At 44.7% G+C, this 13,410-nt stretch overlaps 1 protein-coding gene across 1 annotated transcript in view; it reads left to right on the top strand.

Moving 5' to 3' along the window:
- The window catches only part of PHLPP1 (PH domain and leucine rich repeat protein phosphatase 1), a 195,939-nt gene that overhangs the window by 162,240 nt on the left and 20,289 nt on the right, over nt 1-13,410 (top strand). Inside the window, 2 exon segments of the mRNA XM_084850512.1 lie at nt 9,744-9,944; nt 12,627-12,789. Coding sequence (XP_084706638.1) covers nt 9,744-9,944; nt 12,627-12,789 — 364 coding nt within the window.

Raw genomic sequence — 13,410 nt, 5'->3', positions numbered from 1 at the left:
GATGCCTGCATTGATGGATCTTCATCAGCTGTGGCATTCACAGACTTCTGCATTCTCTGTGGAACCAAACAAATATATTGCTCATATGCTGAACTTCAGTTATTTCCATCGTGTAGATGCCTTCAGAGGCTATTCTGTGACTAGTCTGCTTTCTGCTTAGCAGTGTGGGAGCTACTGCAGTGCGGCTTCTTCCTGATGCTTCTAGGTGACATCTGTAGTCTGAGATCATGTGGAAGGACTTCATACAGGGGCTCCTTCTTACACACAGAGTTTCCTCTCTCAGGAACTAGAATAACCTGGAAGCATCACAGGGCATATCATGTTGTGACAACCATTTGGAAACTGCTGCAGACACTTCTGCACACAAGTGAAGAGGAGACTTGCAATAGCTGCTTGTCATGTGGGTTGTCTCTCACATGGAGAATTTCCACACCACCACTGCACACTCCTGCCAGCACTTGGCGCAGGTATGGAGCACTTGGCGCAGGTACATTGATGTGGGGACGGGTGACTCTCTTACATGGTGAGTGGTTCTCAGATGTTATGCCTGGAGCCACTGTGCTGTGGAAGCATTTTCGAGCAACTTCTATGTGGTAGCTGTAACATAACATTCATTCATTCATTCATTCATTCATTTCATGTCTATACTGCCCAATAGCTGAAGCTCTCTGGGCAGTTCACAAAAATTAAAACCCAAGAGCACACAATAAAACAATATAAAATATATAAAACATTAAAACCATAAAAACAAGCCCTGAATCTCTTTCTAATTGCTTACTTGAGCACTGAAGTGACTGTATGCACAGATAGACGACTCAGTCTTTTCTGTGTGAAATGCCATCATTGCTAAGACAAGCTAGTAATATGTACTCTTGTAGGATACCGGTGTTATCTTTTAGCCGTCGGTACTTAGTGAAAATATTCTTACTAGAGGTCAGGTTGACTAATTAGGCCAATTTCACTGACGAAGCAATGGCTCGGGTCTTTGGACAAGCCTGTCTATAAATTTCTTAGATCTGGACTAAGCATTTGGATATCCAAACTGGAGGCTCTGTTTTGCTGACACAGTCACTTTGGCTGCCAGCCTTGCAAATATGCCCGCAAAAACTACTCGCCTGCAATGTTTTTTGTTTTACTAGCCTGCTATGAGGCTAGTAGCCTCCTTTTCCATGCTGGCTGCTGTGGAAGTGGCCAACATGAAAATGCAGAATATTGGTGCCTTAGGCTAGTTTAAAAAATAAATCCTTCTACCGAGCAACTGGTGGAGGAGCATCAGAGCTGAGAGACAGGCTTCCCTTCCTTTGCAACCAGCCCTGGAGTGGAGTGTCAGAGGACAAATGGAAAGATCACCTTGCTCACCTGCATGGAATTCCTTGTTGGCAATGGCCACCAGCTGCATTGTTAAATACAAGGCTGGGCGATGTGCTGTCCCCCACTTGGACTTCATGCCACATTCCCTGATGAAAATGGAAAGCTGACTCATTAGTGAACTGAGAGAACATCATGGATACTCTGCCTGGATACTTGAGAATGGGACTCAACTTTAGGAGTTCCCCCAAAATGACTGGGGAATCCAGTGGATTATATTGTTAATGCTCCTTACAAGAGAGGTGATTTTGGCCTTAAGCCTTAATCTACAGGACCAAAACATAGAATCATAGAATTGTAGGGTTGGAAGGGGCCTACAAGGCCATCGAGTCCAACCCCCTGCTCAATGCAGGAATCCAAGTCAGAGCATCCCTGACAGGTGGCTGTCCAGCCTCGTCTTGAATGCCTCCAGTGTGGGAGAGCCCACCACCTCCCTAGGGAATTGGTTCCATTGTCGTCTTGCTCTAACAGTCAGGAAGTTTTTCCTGATGTTCAGCTGGAATCTGGCTTCCTGTCACTTGAGCCCATTATTCTGTGTCCTGCACTCTGGGATGATCGAGAAGAGATCCTGGCCTTCCTCTCTGTGACAACCTTTCAAGTACTTGAAGAGCGCTATCATATCTCCCCTCAGTCTTCTCTTCTCAAGGCTAAACATGCCCAGTTCTTTCAGTCTCTCTTCATAGGGCTTTGTTTCCAGTACCCTGATCATCTTTGTTTCCCTCCTCAGAACCCTCTCCAGTTTGTCTGCATCCTTCTTAAAGTGTGGTGCCCAGAACTGGACACAGCACTCCAGATGAGGCCTAACCAGTGCTGAGTAGAGGGGAACTAGTACTTCCTGGGATTTGGAAGCTATACTTCTATGAATGCAGCCCAAAATAGCATTTGCCTTTTTTGCAGCCACATCACATTGATGGCTCATATTCAGCTTGTGATAGACAGTTCCAAGATCCATCTCGCTTGTAGTGTTGTTGAGCCACGTATCCCCCATCTTGTAACTGTGCATTTGGTTTCTTTTTCCTAGGTGCAGAACTTGGCATTTATCCCTATTAAATGTCATTCTGTTATTTTCTTCCCAGCGCTCCAGTCTATCCAGATCACTTTGAATTTTGTTTCTGTCTTCCAAAGTATTAGCTAACCCGCCCATGATACCCCCCTAAGGTTTAAGTGATGGCCTGTTTGGGTCTGCCTGTTGTCTGTGAAGGAACATGTTATCCATCTGTCATGCCATCCAACTATGAAGAAGATAGCTTTCTCAGTTAGTTTTAATCTATGTTTTTCTTCTTCCAGCCTACTTTACTGGGACTGTGTGGGAGCGGAGGGGTTGGATTTTAATCAGGCCAATAGTTATAGCTTTCAGATGACTTGCAGCCTGTCACAGCACAGACAATACTCAAGGTGGTTTAATTACAATATCTCCCCCTGATCTTGCCTTATGAAATTTTCATGCTTTCTGATGTGTATCGCTTGAAACCTGTAGTGTTGTTTGTTTTGATTTTTGCCTTTTTAATTTCTGCATTTTGGAATGTCTATATTGCTTTTTAATACATAGAATTCAACAATAATCTTTAATGCACTCATGAGTGTAGTGCATTTTTGTGTTGTTCTGTGCTCCAGCTATCGTCTACAGCAACAATAACCTTTAGGGTTACCTTGTTAAGACTTCTCATCAACATGGATAAATGTGTTGTCATTAGCATGCTTTCTGCTGAACCCACTGGGATGTGTCCAGATCTCAGTTATTTGGCAGAAATCGTCTGTGCTAGGATGGAATGGGTAAGAGGGCCTTAGCTTGACTGAACGGTGGGGAGCTGCAGATAATCATTTTGATTATCAGCAGCAGATGGTACTGTGAAAATGGAGAATTCCTCTGGGTGTTAGGGGCTGGTGGGTAGACTACCAGAATCTGTCTCTTTCATCTCTGCACGGGCATCCTCACAACTTACCATGCCGACAGTGGTTTCTTTTAGAAAATAATGACCAGATTCTTTCCATTCCTCCACTTGTATCTATTAAAATCTTTATTTCCCCTTTAAGCTGATTATTTCTTAACTCAAGGGATCAAATACTGAATGCATTGAAAAAGGCTAATGTAGAAAATGTGGCCACAAAACTCGCTGGGGATCCTTTGAGTAGTCGTTGGCCTGGTGCAGGCATAATATTTCCCAGTCCCTTAACCATTGTTAAGAGATTTGGAAGTGTCAACATTTGCACCCAGGCTTAAATTTCTTAGCTTTGCTTGCTTCACAAGTTAGTTGTGAAGCTAAAACTATTATTTCCTTTGGAAGAAAGGCAAGATAACTAGCACAACAAATGGCTCTGACGCACTGTTCGTTCACTTCTGGTTATTAATAAAGGAAACGTGCAAATCTGGGCGATTTCAGGGACACTTCCCAGTGTCTTCTGCATTTATTTGATCTAGCTTCAAGGCTTTGTTTTCTCTGCTTTGTTTGATGTTCTGTGTGAGGCCTGTCACATCAGGTTAATACTTGCATCCCTTTGTGTGTTAGGCAGGTAGACATGAAAATGTTTGTGAGTGAGTGACAAGGAAAGTTTAATGCATTTCTGTATTATTTTTTGTAAGTGTGGAACAAGATAGCCTATATTGCAGGTGGAAAAGTCTGTCCAGTGATGGTCTCTAAAAGCATGCTTTAAAATTTAATTCCAGCTAGGTTCTCATTCATGCATAAAGTTCTTAGACCAGCCCAATGGCTTTGCTTATTCTATAAAAAGCAGTGGATGTGTTGAGCAGGCTCATAGAGAGATTGTCCTCTTATATTGTTGGGGATTTGCACAAGCAATGACCTGATGTCCTTACACTCCCATGAAACATTATAATGTCCCTGTGAGTAAGTGGGCCTTGGAAGGCCATTGGGTCTTGAGAATCCCATTGCCAACTTCCTTTCTCAAACGAGGACAGATTTAATCTCAACAGCTTACACTGATTGAAAATCTGATTTCCATAACATAAGGGAAGATGGCAACTGTTATTGCCAGTGCCCTCCAGATGCTTTGGCCTCCTTTTAAAAATGGGTACAACAGAACCAAATGTAACATTTCATATGATGATTACACCTTGTTGGCCACCACTCCTTCTCTAGCAACGTCTCTGGCTTGCTAGGCAAAAATGCGACAGCCAACAGCAGACTCTATGAGGGATCTGTTTAAAATGACTTAGACCAGCCTTTCCCAATCTGGTGCCCTCCAGATGTCTTGGACGTCAACTCCCATCACCCCCAGCCAGCATGGTCAGCGGTCAAGACTTATGGGAGTTGCGATCCAAAACATCTGGAGGGCACCAGGTTGCCTTCTCCTGCTCTATACCTTCAAAGAACACAAAGCAAGTGTCCTAGAGCAGATTCATGCATGCACATCACGTGTCTCAGCAAGACACCCCTCTGAGGTGCAGGTACACATGTGAAGTGTCTCTATTAAAAAGCGCAGTGACTGCGATGTAGTGGCTGTGCTACTGGGTCTGTGCTGACTGTTCCATACATACAAGGAACCATTTCATGTTGCAGGCAGAGTAAAGAACTCGCATGTGTGAGCGTTCATTCCTTAGGTGTAAGAATGGCTGTGGACCCAATACTGAATCACTTCTGTTCTCAGGGTAGAGGTGGTGCCGCAAACTGCCCCCAGTCCAGGCAACCACGTATGAGATATGCATGCTGCGGGGCTTTGATATTTTTCCCTACACCAGTCTACATTGAGGTATCCAGAAGCTGTTGGTAAAATGCCTAGTCGTGAGGAGCTCTGCTACATATTTGCACGTCTGTGCGTGTTTTGATCAAGACCATTATCTACATGGGAGAATAGAGAGAGGTGCTCATATATGCATTTTCTTCCCCCATTTTTTTGGTGTCCATTTCAGCACTAGATATATAGAGACAGATTCTGGGCTTTATTTTGTTTGGCTTTATTTTAGAACCGAGGGCGTTCACAAGTCTGATATTTGTTTTTACAGTAATTTGTGAATGGACGTATGTTTTTCCAGATACTAGATGGAAGGATTAAATCCAATGGCTTCCCCCGTGCTTTTCATGACCTTGTAAACTTCAGTTCTCCCCCCACCCCCAATCCCATGAACGCACACAGCTCTTGTTAAATAATGAATGGTCTTGATGATTAAGCTCTGTTTTTCTGTGAGAATTACTTCTCTGGAATGTGTAGAGCTAACCTGGTTTCAGTTCTCTTGAGCTCCCAGAGGTTTGGAAAGGTTTTTATACACGCAGGGGAAAAAACCCTTTGTGCCATCCATGTGACTGCTTAGTCGTGTGTCTGTCCTTTCATTTGCAGAAGGCAAGTTTCTATAGGCTGGTAGTGTTGAATTTATTTATGTGGGGGTGGGGTTGAATTTATTCATTAGCAAAATCTTTCAGTATTTGGTGTAGATGTTCCATATAGTTTATCTGAAGAAAGAAGTGCTAATATTTCCCCTACTTTTCCCTGGTAGTACACCACAATGTGTACACCACAAATATTTTAAGTTGTAATCAAAGGGCTACTTCCACTGTTGGTTTCCCTAATTCGCTTTGTTGTTTTTTCAAGCAAACAGCCTTGTTTCACCTCTGCCAAGTAGCTTCCTGATCATTCCCGCTGTCACTTCACATGGATGATGAAGCCAGTGTAGCCTTCAATATTTTCATCACTGGGTTTGGGACGCAGTTGCTGTAATCTGCAACATGGGCCCTGCTCTTAGCTCCACCACCCCATCTGCCCTCTCGTTCCCTTAAGAAAATGTAAAGAATGACAACGAGCGCTGCTTCTGCTGGTGCAACCATCCTTAGGTCTAGCTGTGTGGCTCCTTGTCATGGGCCACAACTCACTAGTTTGAAGACCAGAGACCTAAGCCAGGAGGTGGCCGCATGCGGGGGTGGGCCACTTGACATTAAATGCTGCCCCCGGCCGCTGCCAAGTTTGCGGTTGTGTCAGGGCAGCAAAACAATTTGGTGGCGAACAGCAACGGTGGCCTAAGAAGGCCAAATCTAGCTTCAAAACCTTAGTTTAATTCTAAATTTGGCCTGTTTAGGCCACGATTATGATTTGCCTGTGAAATTCAGTAGCAAATCACGGATAGTTTTCATGGTGCTGCTGCTGAAATTTGGCAGCGTGCAAGAGCAGGGTTGCAGCCTCCAGGAGTGAAATTTTGGCCTGGAGCCTCCAAAATTGTTCACCCCAGATCTAAGCAGTATCCACATCAAACAAACTGACTGCCAGTAGCCTGAGACACATCTGTAGGGATTAGTCAGGAGCACGTACCTTAATCTCTGTACTGTTCAAAACACTTTTGAACATACAGTCCCCATTGAGAACCAATGTGTGTGTTTGGACTAGGATGGGAGAGACCCGAGTTCTAATCCCCAATGAAGGGTCATTGGCTGACCCTTGACCAGTCTGTCAGCGTAGTTGTTCTGAGGGTAAAAATTGGGGTGAGGTGGGGACCATGTAAGCCACCTGAGGAAAGGCATGATAAAACTGCCATAAGTCCTTCCCCCTTTTACAAAAGAAATTGTATTTAGTGAAATCACAGAGCACATCCTAAATTTCTTGGCTAGGAAGCAGAACAGAGCCTTGTAGTGGGCAGTGACCCCTGGGTGGGGGGTGGAGAAGGCCCTAATCCTGGAAACAAGGGGGTTGGGAGGAACTTAACAAACAAGTGACAACTTCCAGAGAGTGTTATGTTGTGCTGAAAAAACCATGAAGATGGTGGCATTCTTTAAAGACTAACATACTTATTGGTATATTTTCCCCAGTGAAGTTAAAAGCTGGGGTGGTGGGGTGGAGAGGTTCAGCAAGGACGTGGCGTGAGGAAAATGGTTAAGCAATCCCTCTCTCTCCACACCCGTCTTCCATTTTAAATTGCAGTCTCAGAAGTAGCATTATATTTACAGAGAAACCTGCCCCCCCCACAAAAAAGAATCAACTGAACTAATTTGCATGACATTCAAACTCTACCAATTCCTTTCATCAGCCCAGATCTATGCAGTAGTGAAGAAGCCCCTTTGTATGGAGCCAAAAGCTTCCTGGCCCCAGAGGATGACTAACTATAGTTCAAGGGTGGGGAGCCTTAGGCCCCTGGGCCAGATCTGCCCCCCTCCAATCCCAGTCTGGCCCTCCAAGATTCCCCAGATGGCCATGCCCCCCCTCCCCTGGCCACACCCTTTCTCCGAACCACTGATAGTTTAGTGGTTTCTTGGCTTATGTGCAATTTTTTCCCCATTCTAAAAGGTTGACATGGCTCTCCTAAGCCTTAATTACTGGCAGTAAGGGCTTTACACTAAGATATGCTGGTAGTCTTTGTAATTTTGGCACCACCCCCTTTGCCTTCGGCCACACCCACCCCTGGTATGTGGCCCCTGAGACTTTTTCTGCAATTTCCTTTGGCCCTGGGCTGAAAGGGGTCCCCCACCCTTGCTATGTTTCGTGAAAAATACATCATGCTTATTGTACAATATTCTTCTATTAAACTTTTTGTTTTGCTTAAGTGTAGAAACTTTGAGCTGGGCCTTGCAGGCAGGGGTTGGGGGCTGGGGGTGAACGCAACCATGTAGACAGTATGGGCTTGCCAGTTACAAAATATAATGAATTTTCGTGTGGTTGTTGCTTTGAATTTTAATTTTCTTAAGAATGTGTTTGCCTTCCTAACCTCAAGCATGTCATTGCAACCATGACAGCTCAGAACTTTAAAACTTAAAAACAATAACACACAGCCGGGGTTCTTGGAATTCAGGCAGAACTGGCAAACTGCCCACAAGCACCTCAGGGAATCCGTTTGCTGCATGCAGGAGTTGCTTTTGCTCTTGGCAAAAATGATCTGCATGTTCATTATTAAAATTATTTATAGATCGCCTTGTGCCCACCAGGGCCATCAACACAATGTACCATTTGAAACAACGATGCATACAACAACTAATTAAAAGCAAAACAGATATATCTTAAAAGTAAACCAGAGGGCAACATTAAAATCCACTTAAGCCCAGGAGGAGTAGAGCAGTATTTACCGCTCACCGAAAGCAAGGCAGAGGTGGAACCAATCTAACTTCTCTTGGAAAGGGAGTTCCTCAGTAAGATTGCTGCTACAGAAAAAGCCCCATCTTGGGTATCCACCAGCCTAACCTCTCTTCTGGGATAGGGGCAAAGAACAGGGCCTCTGGTGAAGATGGCATGTTTTGGAAAAGGTCATACAGGAAGAGGCAGTCTTTCAGAAATCCTGGCCCAAGTTGTTTTCCACAATAACCCCAAATATGTACTTGAATTAAATTGATAGTATTTGTAAGAATAGTTCTGTTTGTAATATTTCAGTTGTTTTAGAAAGCTGAATATTTGCCCATTTTGGAGTGAGAGCGAAGAAGTGTGGGATGATGGAGTGGGGAAACAGCCACAGGAGGAAATACTTGCTCTTTCCTGAATGCTGGAAGCCCTGTAGACCTGGGATTCTGCCCTTTTCATGAATCCTGTGCTCTACATGTTTTTGAGCTTTCATGCCCCCCTTTTAGTTATAGTGGAGATTTTCAGAAAAACACAACCCCTCTGCCAAATTTGAGGTATCATACAACACAAAACGAAAGAGAAAAATGGAGTGTGTCTGACTTTGGTTAAAGAAATGCTAGATTTTTCGTTAGCTGCTCGGAATTATCAAAGTCTGCAAATTTGGCTGCTGCTGTCTCTCAAAAGTTCATATAAGGTTGAAGAGTTGCTTGGTTGCACTTGATGCCACTTCACATTTCCAACACAGAAAAAGCCATTGTACACACCAACCTGGTTCGCACAATCAAAATAAGCTGCTGTGGGTTATTGGGGGGTTGTTTCCCACTCCAACAAGCCATGATGTCTGGGTTCAGATGACATGACAAGCCATGCCCAAGTGGTGACTGTGGAAATCACATCCCACACACGCCATGATTTAATTAAGTGGCTTGTTTTGATTGTGCAGACCATTCCACTGTTTATTCCACTGGGTGTACATGTGATTGGAAGCAATCATCATGGCTTCCTGCCATTTTTTCATGTATCAAAGCCTTCCCCAACCTAGTGCCCTCCAGTAGTTTTAGACTACATCTCCCATCATCCCCAGCCATTGTGTGCCATGCTGGTTGAGGATGATGGCAGTTGCAGTCTGACATATCTGGAAACACCAGGTTGGGGAAGGCTGATGTGGCACCACATGTATGCAATTCTCACACTGGAAAAAGTGTAGAAAAGGACAACTAAAATGATTAAGGAGCTGGAGCAGCTCCCCTATGAGGGAAGGTTACAACAGCTGGGATTGTTTGGCTTGGAAAAAGGGAGCGTAAGGTGAGATGGGATAGAGGTGTACAAAATAAATAAGCCGAATGAACAAGAGTACAAATTTTACCTACCAGTGCTTTGTTTTGCAGCTTGAGGTACATGAATGCTTCTGCCAACAAACTGGAAATGCTGCCTCCAGCTACTCTTTCCGAAGAGACCCGCAGCATTTTACAGGAACTATATTTGACCAACAATCACCTCACGGATAAATGTGTGCCCTTGCTAACGGGCCATCCGCACCTGAAGATCCTTCATATGGCCTACAATCGCCTACAGAGCTTTCCCGCAAGGTAGGATTATAGGGCTGCAGCGGCTGTTTCTCCAGTTCATGGGACAGTTTTGGAGCACTTATTGATGGGTATAATATTGTTTATACAGTGTTGTTGTATGTGCATGCCCCTTTTAAAGGCTAACCAAAGCAGAGAGAGAGAGAGGTCTTTGCCCCATTGAGCTTACAATCTAAACTTCAGTGGTGTGGAAGGCAATGGGGGAGAGAGGCAGAGGTAGCAAACAGAATGGAGGAAAAAAAGAGGCAAGGTTAAGATGGAATGTATGTGAGCAAATGCAGTTAATCTTCATCCTGGGGAGCAAAACAAAACATACATTGTTCCCTATGTGGTGTGACATTTTTATGTGCATAGTAGTTGAAGCTTTTGACAAGGAGAAGGGGGAAAGAACCCAGTATTTCTTTCTCTCACACACAGAACCATAGCTTGGCTAGCCTAGTATGTGGCTGTAATCCAATAGATCCAAGGGTCTGAAGCCTTGTAGGAAGGGGGGAAATGTTTTTGCATTATACACACAAAGGCAGGTGGAGTGGCTGATGATGCTCACTGTTTACCTGGGCCTAGCAGATCAGAGGAGGAAAGGAGATACAGGATCTTAGCCTCATGGCCTGTTTTATTTAAAAAAAAAAAAAATTGAGGAAGGGGGAAGCTGATAGGTGAGTTTGCCCTGAGCAGTTTCTGCCAGTTCAACAAGCCCAAGGGGCAGGATTGGCAAAAAGAGGGAGGTGTGGTATGCCAGCCTGCTGCCCTGATTGGTGCAAGGTGCAAGAGTTAGGGCGGAATGTAACACAGCTGCATGCTCCTTTTGAGAGCCATGGGCAGTATGCATGCATTTTATGAATACAGGGCTACGGGCAAAGATTTGGCTGGATATTTTGAACCTCTGTGAGAAATTCATCCATCTCCTCTCTTCCTTTTCCCACCAATTAGTACCTTCTGACACTATGAGATCCCCCCGCCCCCAATCAAGCCCTTCCAGCAAGGTGGGGGTGACTCTCAGCCAAGCTGACTTTTCACTTCACAACAGCTGCACTGTGTTTGAGGCTTCTGTAACTCACTATTTCCCCTCAGCAGTTGGAGTGTTCATGTTTATCGGAGTAGCTGTAGGGCAGTGATGGATGTAAACTGTTTTAGTAATATATGGCTTGAAATGAACATGATTAAACAAAGAGAAGATGGCTCGCTGTGGTGAGCATGTGGCATGAGCTCTGCTATTGGACTAATGCCTTTCTACCCTCCCCGCTCGTTCATCTCCTTGATCCACCAGTTGCTGTCTCCTCTGGTGTTGCTATCTCCTCTGGTTGGGAAACAAAGTGCACCTCTGCCTGGTGCCTTTGGTGGGAGGAGTGTGCTCTGCTTCTGGCTTGGGCCTCTGGCAGTATTGTGCTTCGTATCCCAGCCAGAAGAGGATGCTCCAGCAATAGTGACTTTGCAAGCAAGCAAGCAGGCAGGCAGGAGGAACAAGACTTATACATCCTATTGTGATTCACTGTTGTGCTAAAGGCAGACATTAATGTAGAAGCAGAGCTCATGTCATGTACACAGTGCAGCAAGTCCTCATGTTATGTTCATATTTTGTGTTCAAATATCAGAAGGTCTGTCCTTCCTGCAGAAGATGGAGCAGACTTGTTCTCTGTTTCCCCAGAGGGCTGGACTAGAACCAATGGGTGGAAATTGCAGGGAAGCAGGTTTTCATGGAACATTTGGAGAAACTTCTTAATGGAAAGAGTTGTTTGACAGTGGAACAGTCTACCTCAGGTGGTGGTGGTCTCTCTTTCCCTGGAAGTATTTAAACCAGGTGGTTTAAAGGGGTGGGCAGCACACAGCCACGTGCACGCACGCACACATCCCTGAATGGCCGTTTGTGCAGCTGCTCTGTGCTCCTGAATTTGCCGGAGCAGCGGCAAAACTCCTGTGGTGATTTTGTGTGGAAACAAAGGCACTTATTCCTTCTACCGATACATGCTTTTTCATGGAAGCCTCCTGTAAGAGAAATTTGACTTGCAAGCAAGGTGCATCCTCCCCGTCCACCTTGTTTCCTTGCAAAATCACCACTTTTATTGCTTCTAGGGCAGCAAATTCAGCAGCGGCGGCAATTTTGGCAGAAGTGAAGTGCAGCCTCCCTCCTGGGTTCCAAGGGGGCAATGCACCCCCTCCCCGGACATTGGCCACCCCTGATCAAACACAGTCATCCTGCATCATAGATCCTGTATTCAGGAGGAGAGTCAAATGTCTTCAAATCAGCTTTCCAACTCTTATGTTTGAGTCTGGAACTACCCATGTTTTTATAGCTTACACAACACTTATTTTCTTCTTTGCCCTTATGATAACCCTTTGAGGTCATCATTACTTCCATTTTATGAGTGGGGAAACTGGAGCAGAGAGAGTGTGATTTGTCCAACGCCTCACCCAGTGAAAATGAGATCATGGATGAACAACAGATGCAATCCCTGTCCACTGAGCCAGTGCCAGCTACCAATAGACCTGCTGCCACCTTCTGGAATGGACACATCCGTCGTCACATGTTAGTTAAAATGGCTGCACTCTCTGTGTAAACCGTACCTGGAAAGGTGGCCGCACAGATTTGAAGGAAATTGGACTGTTAATTTAAAGCTGTCATTCGGAGATAAAAGCTTTTGAGTACTTTTTAAAAATCAAAATATTCTCTTGTTTTTTTGTTTGTAGTAAAATGGCCAAACTTGAAGAGCTGGAAGAAATCGACGTTAGTGGAAATAAGCTGAAATCCATTCCCACAACCATCATGAACTGTCGGCGTATGCACACTGTGATTGCGCACTCTAATTGCATCGAAGTCTTTCCAGAAGTCATGCAGCTTGGCGAAATCAAGGTACGTATTTTGTGTTAAAATAATTTACCCTGAAATGTTCAGGTTTTTTGGTGTTTGGAAGTAGTCTGTAATGGAAATATAGCGCCTTTGAAAAGCCCAGATGTCAGGGTATGGTGTCTCGTGCAGCGGTGTGTATATCAGTGAGGCTACATTATATCCAGGCATTAGAGAGAGAGAGAGAGACCCATAAATGTTCTGTGTTGTCTGCATCAGAGAGAGGAAGAGAGAGAAATCCTGGGAAACTCCAGATAGCTAATAATATATTTGATGTGTCAGAATTGTGGCTGGGGTGAAGTTATGATGAACACACAAAGCTATACATCGGGGTATTTTGCTCCATTGTGTCTGGGAAGAAGGACCTTGCAGCTTCCTCAATGGGTCAAGCCATCTCTTTGCAGTAAGTCGGGCCATCTGGCATGTTCTCTGTCAGTTTTGCATAGCTTTACCCACTTCTAATGCCAAATTGCCTGGTTGGTTGTGCAGCTGAAACAAAAGCATGGGTCGCACACCGTGCAGCCCCCAAAGCTGATATTGCAATGCCATGAAATAAGGCTTGGCAGGTTGAATATGGCTTTTAAGCTACGTTTTTCCCACTCATGTTCTGAATGTGCAGCCGCATCT

The sequence above is a fragment of the Heloderma suspectum genome, chromosome 4, assembly GCF_057233095.1.
Source record: "Heloderma suspectum isolate Gila_16-S chromosome 4, 16-S_ref, whole genome shotgun sequence".
NCBI lineage: Eukaryota > Metazoa > Chordata > Lepidosauria > Squamata > Helodermatidae > Heloderma > Heloderma suspectum.
The sequence above is the reverse complement of the archived record's forward strand: the minus strand, read 5'-3'. Positions and strand labels throughout refer to the sequence as shown.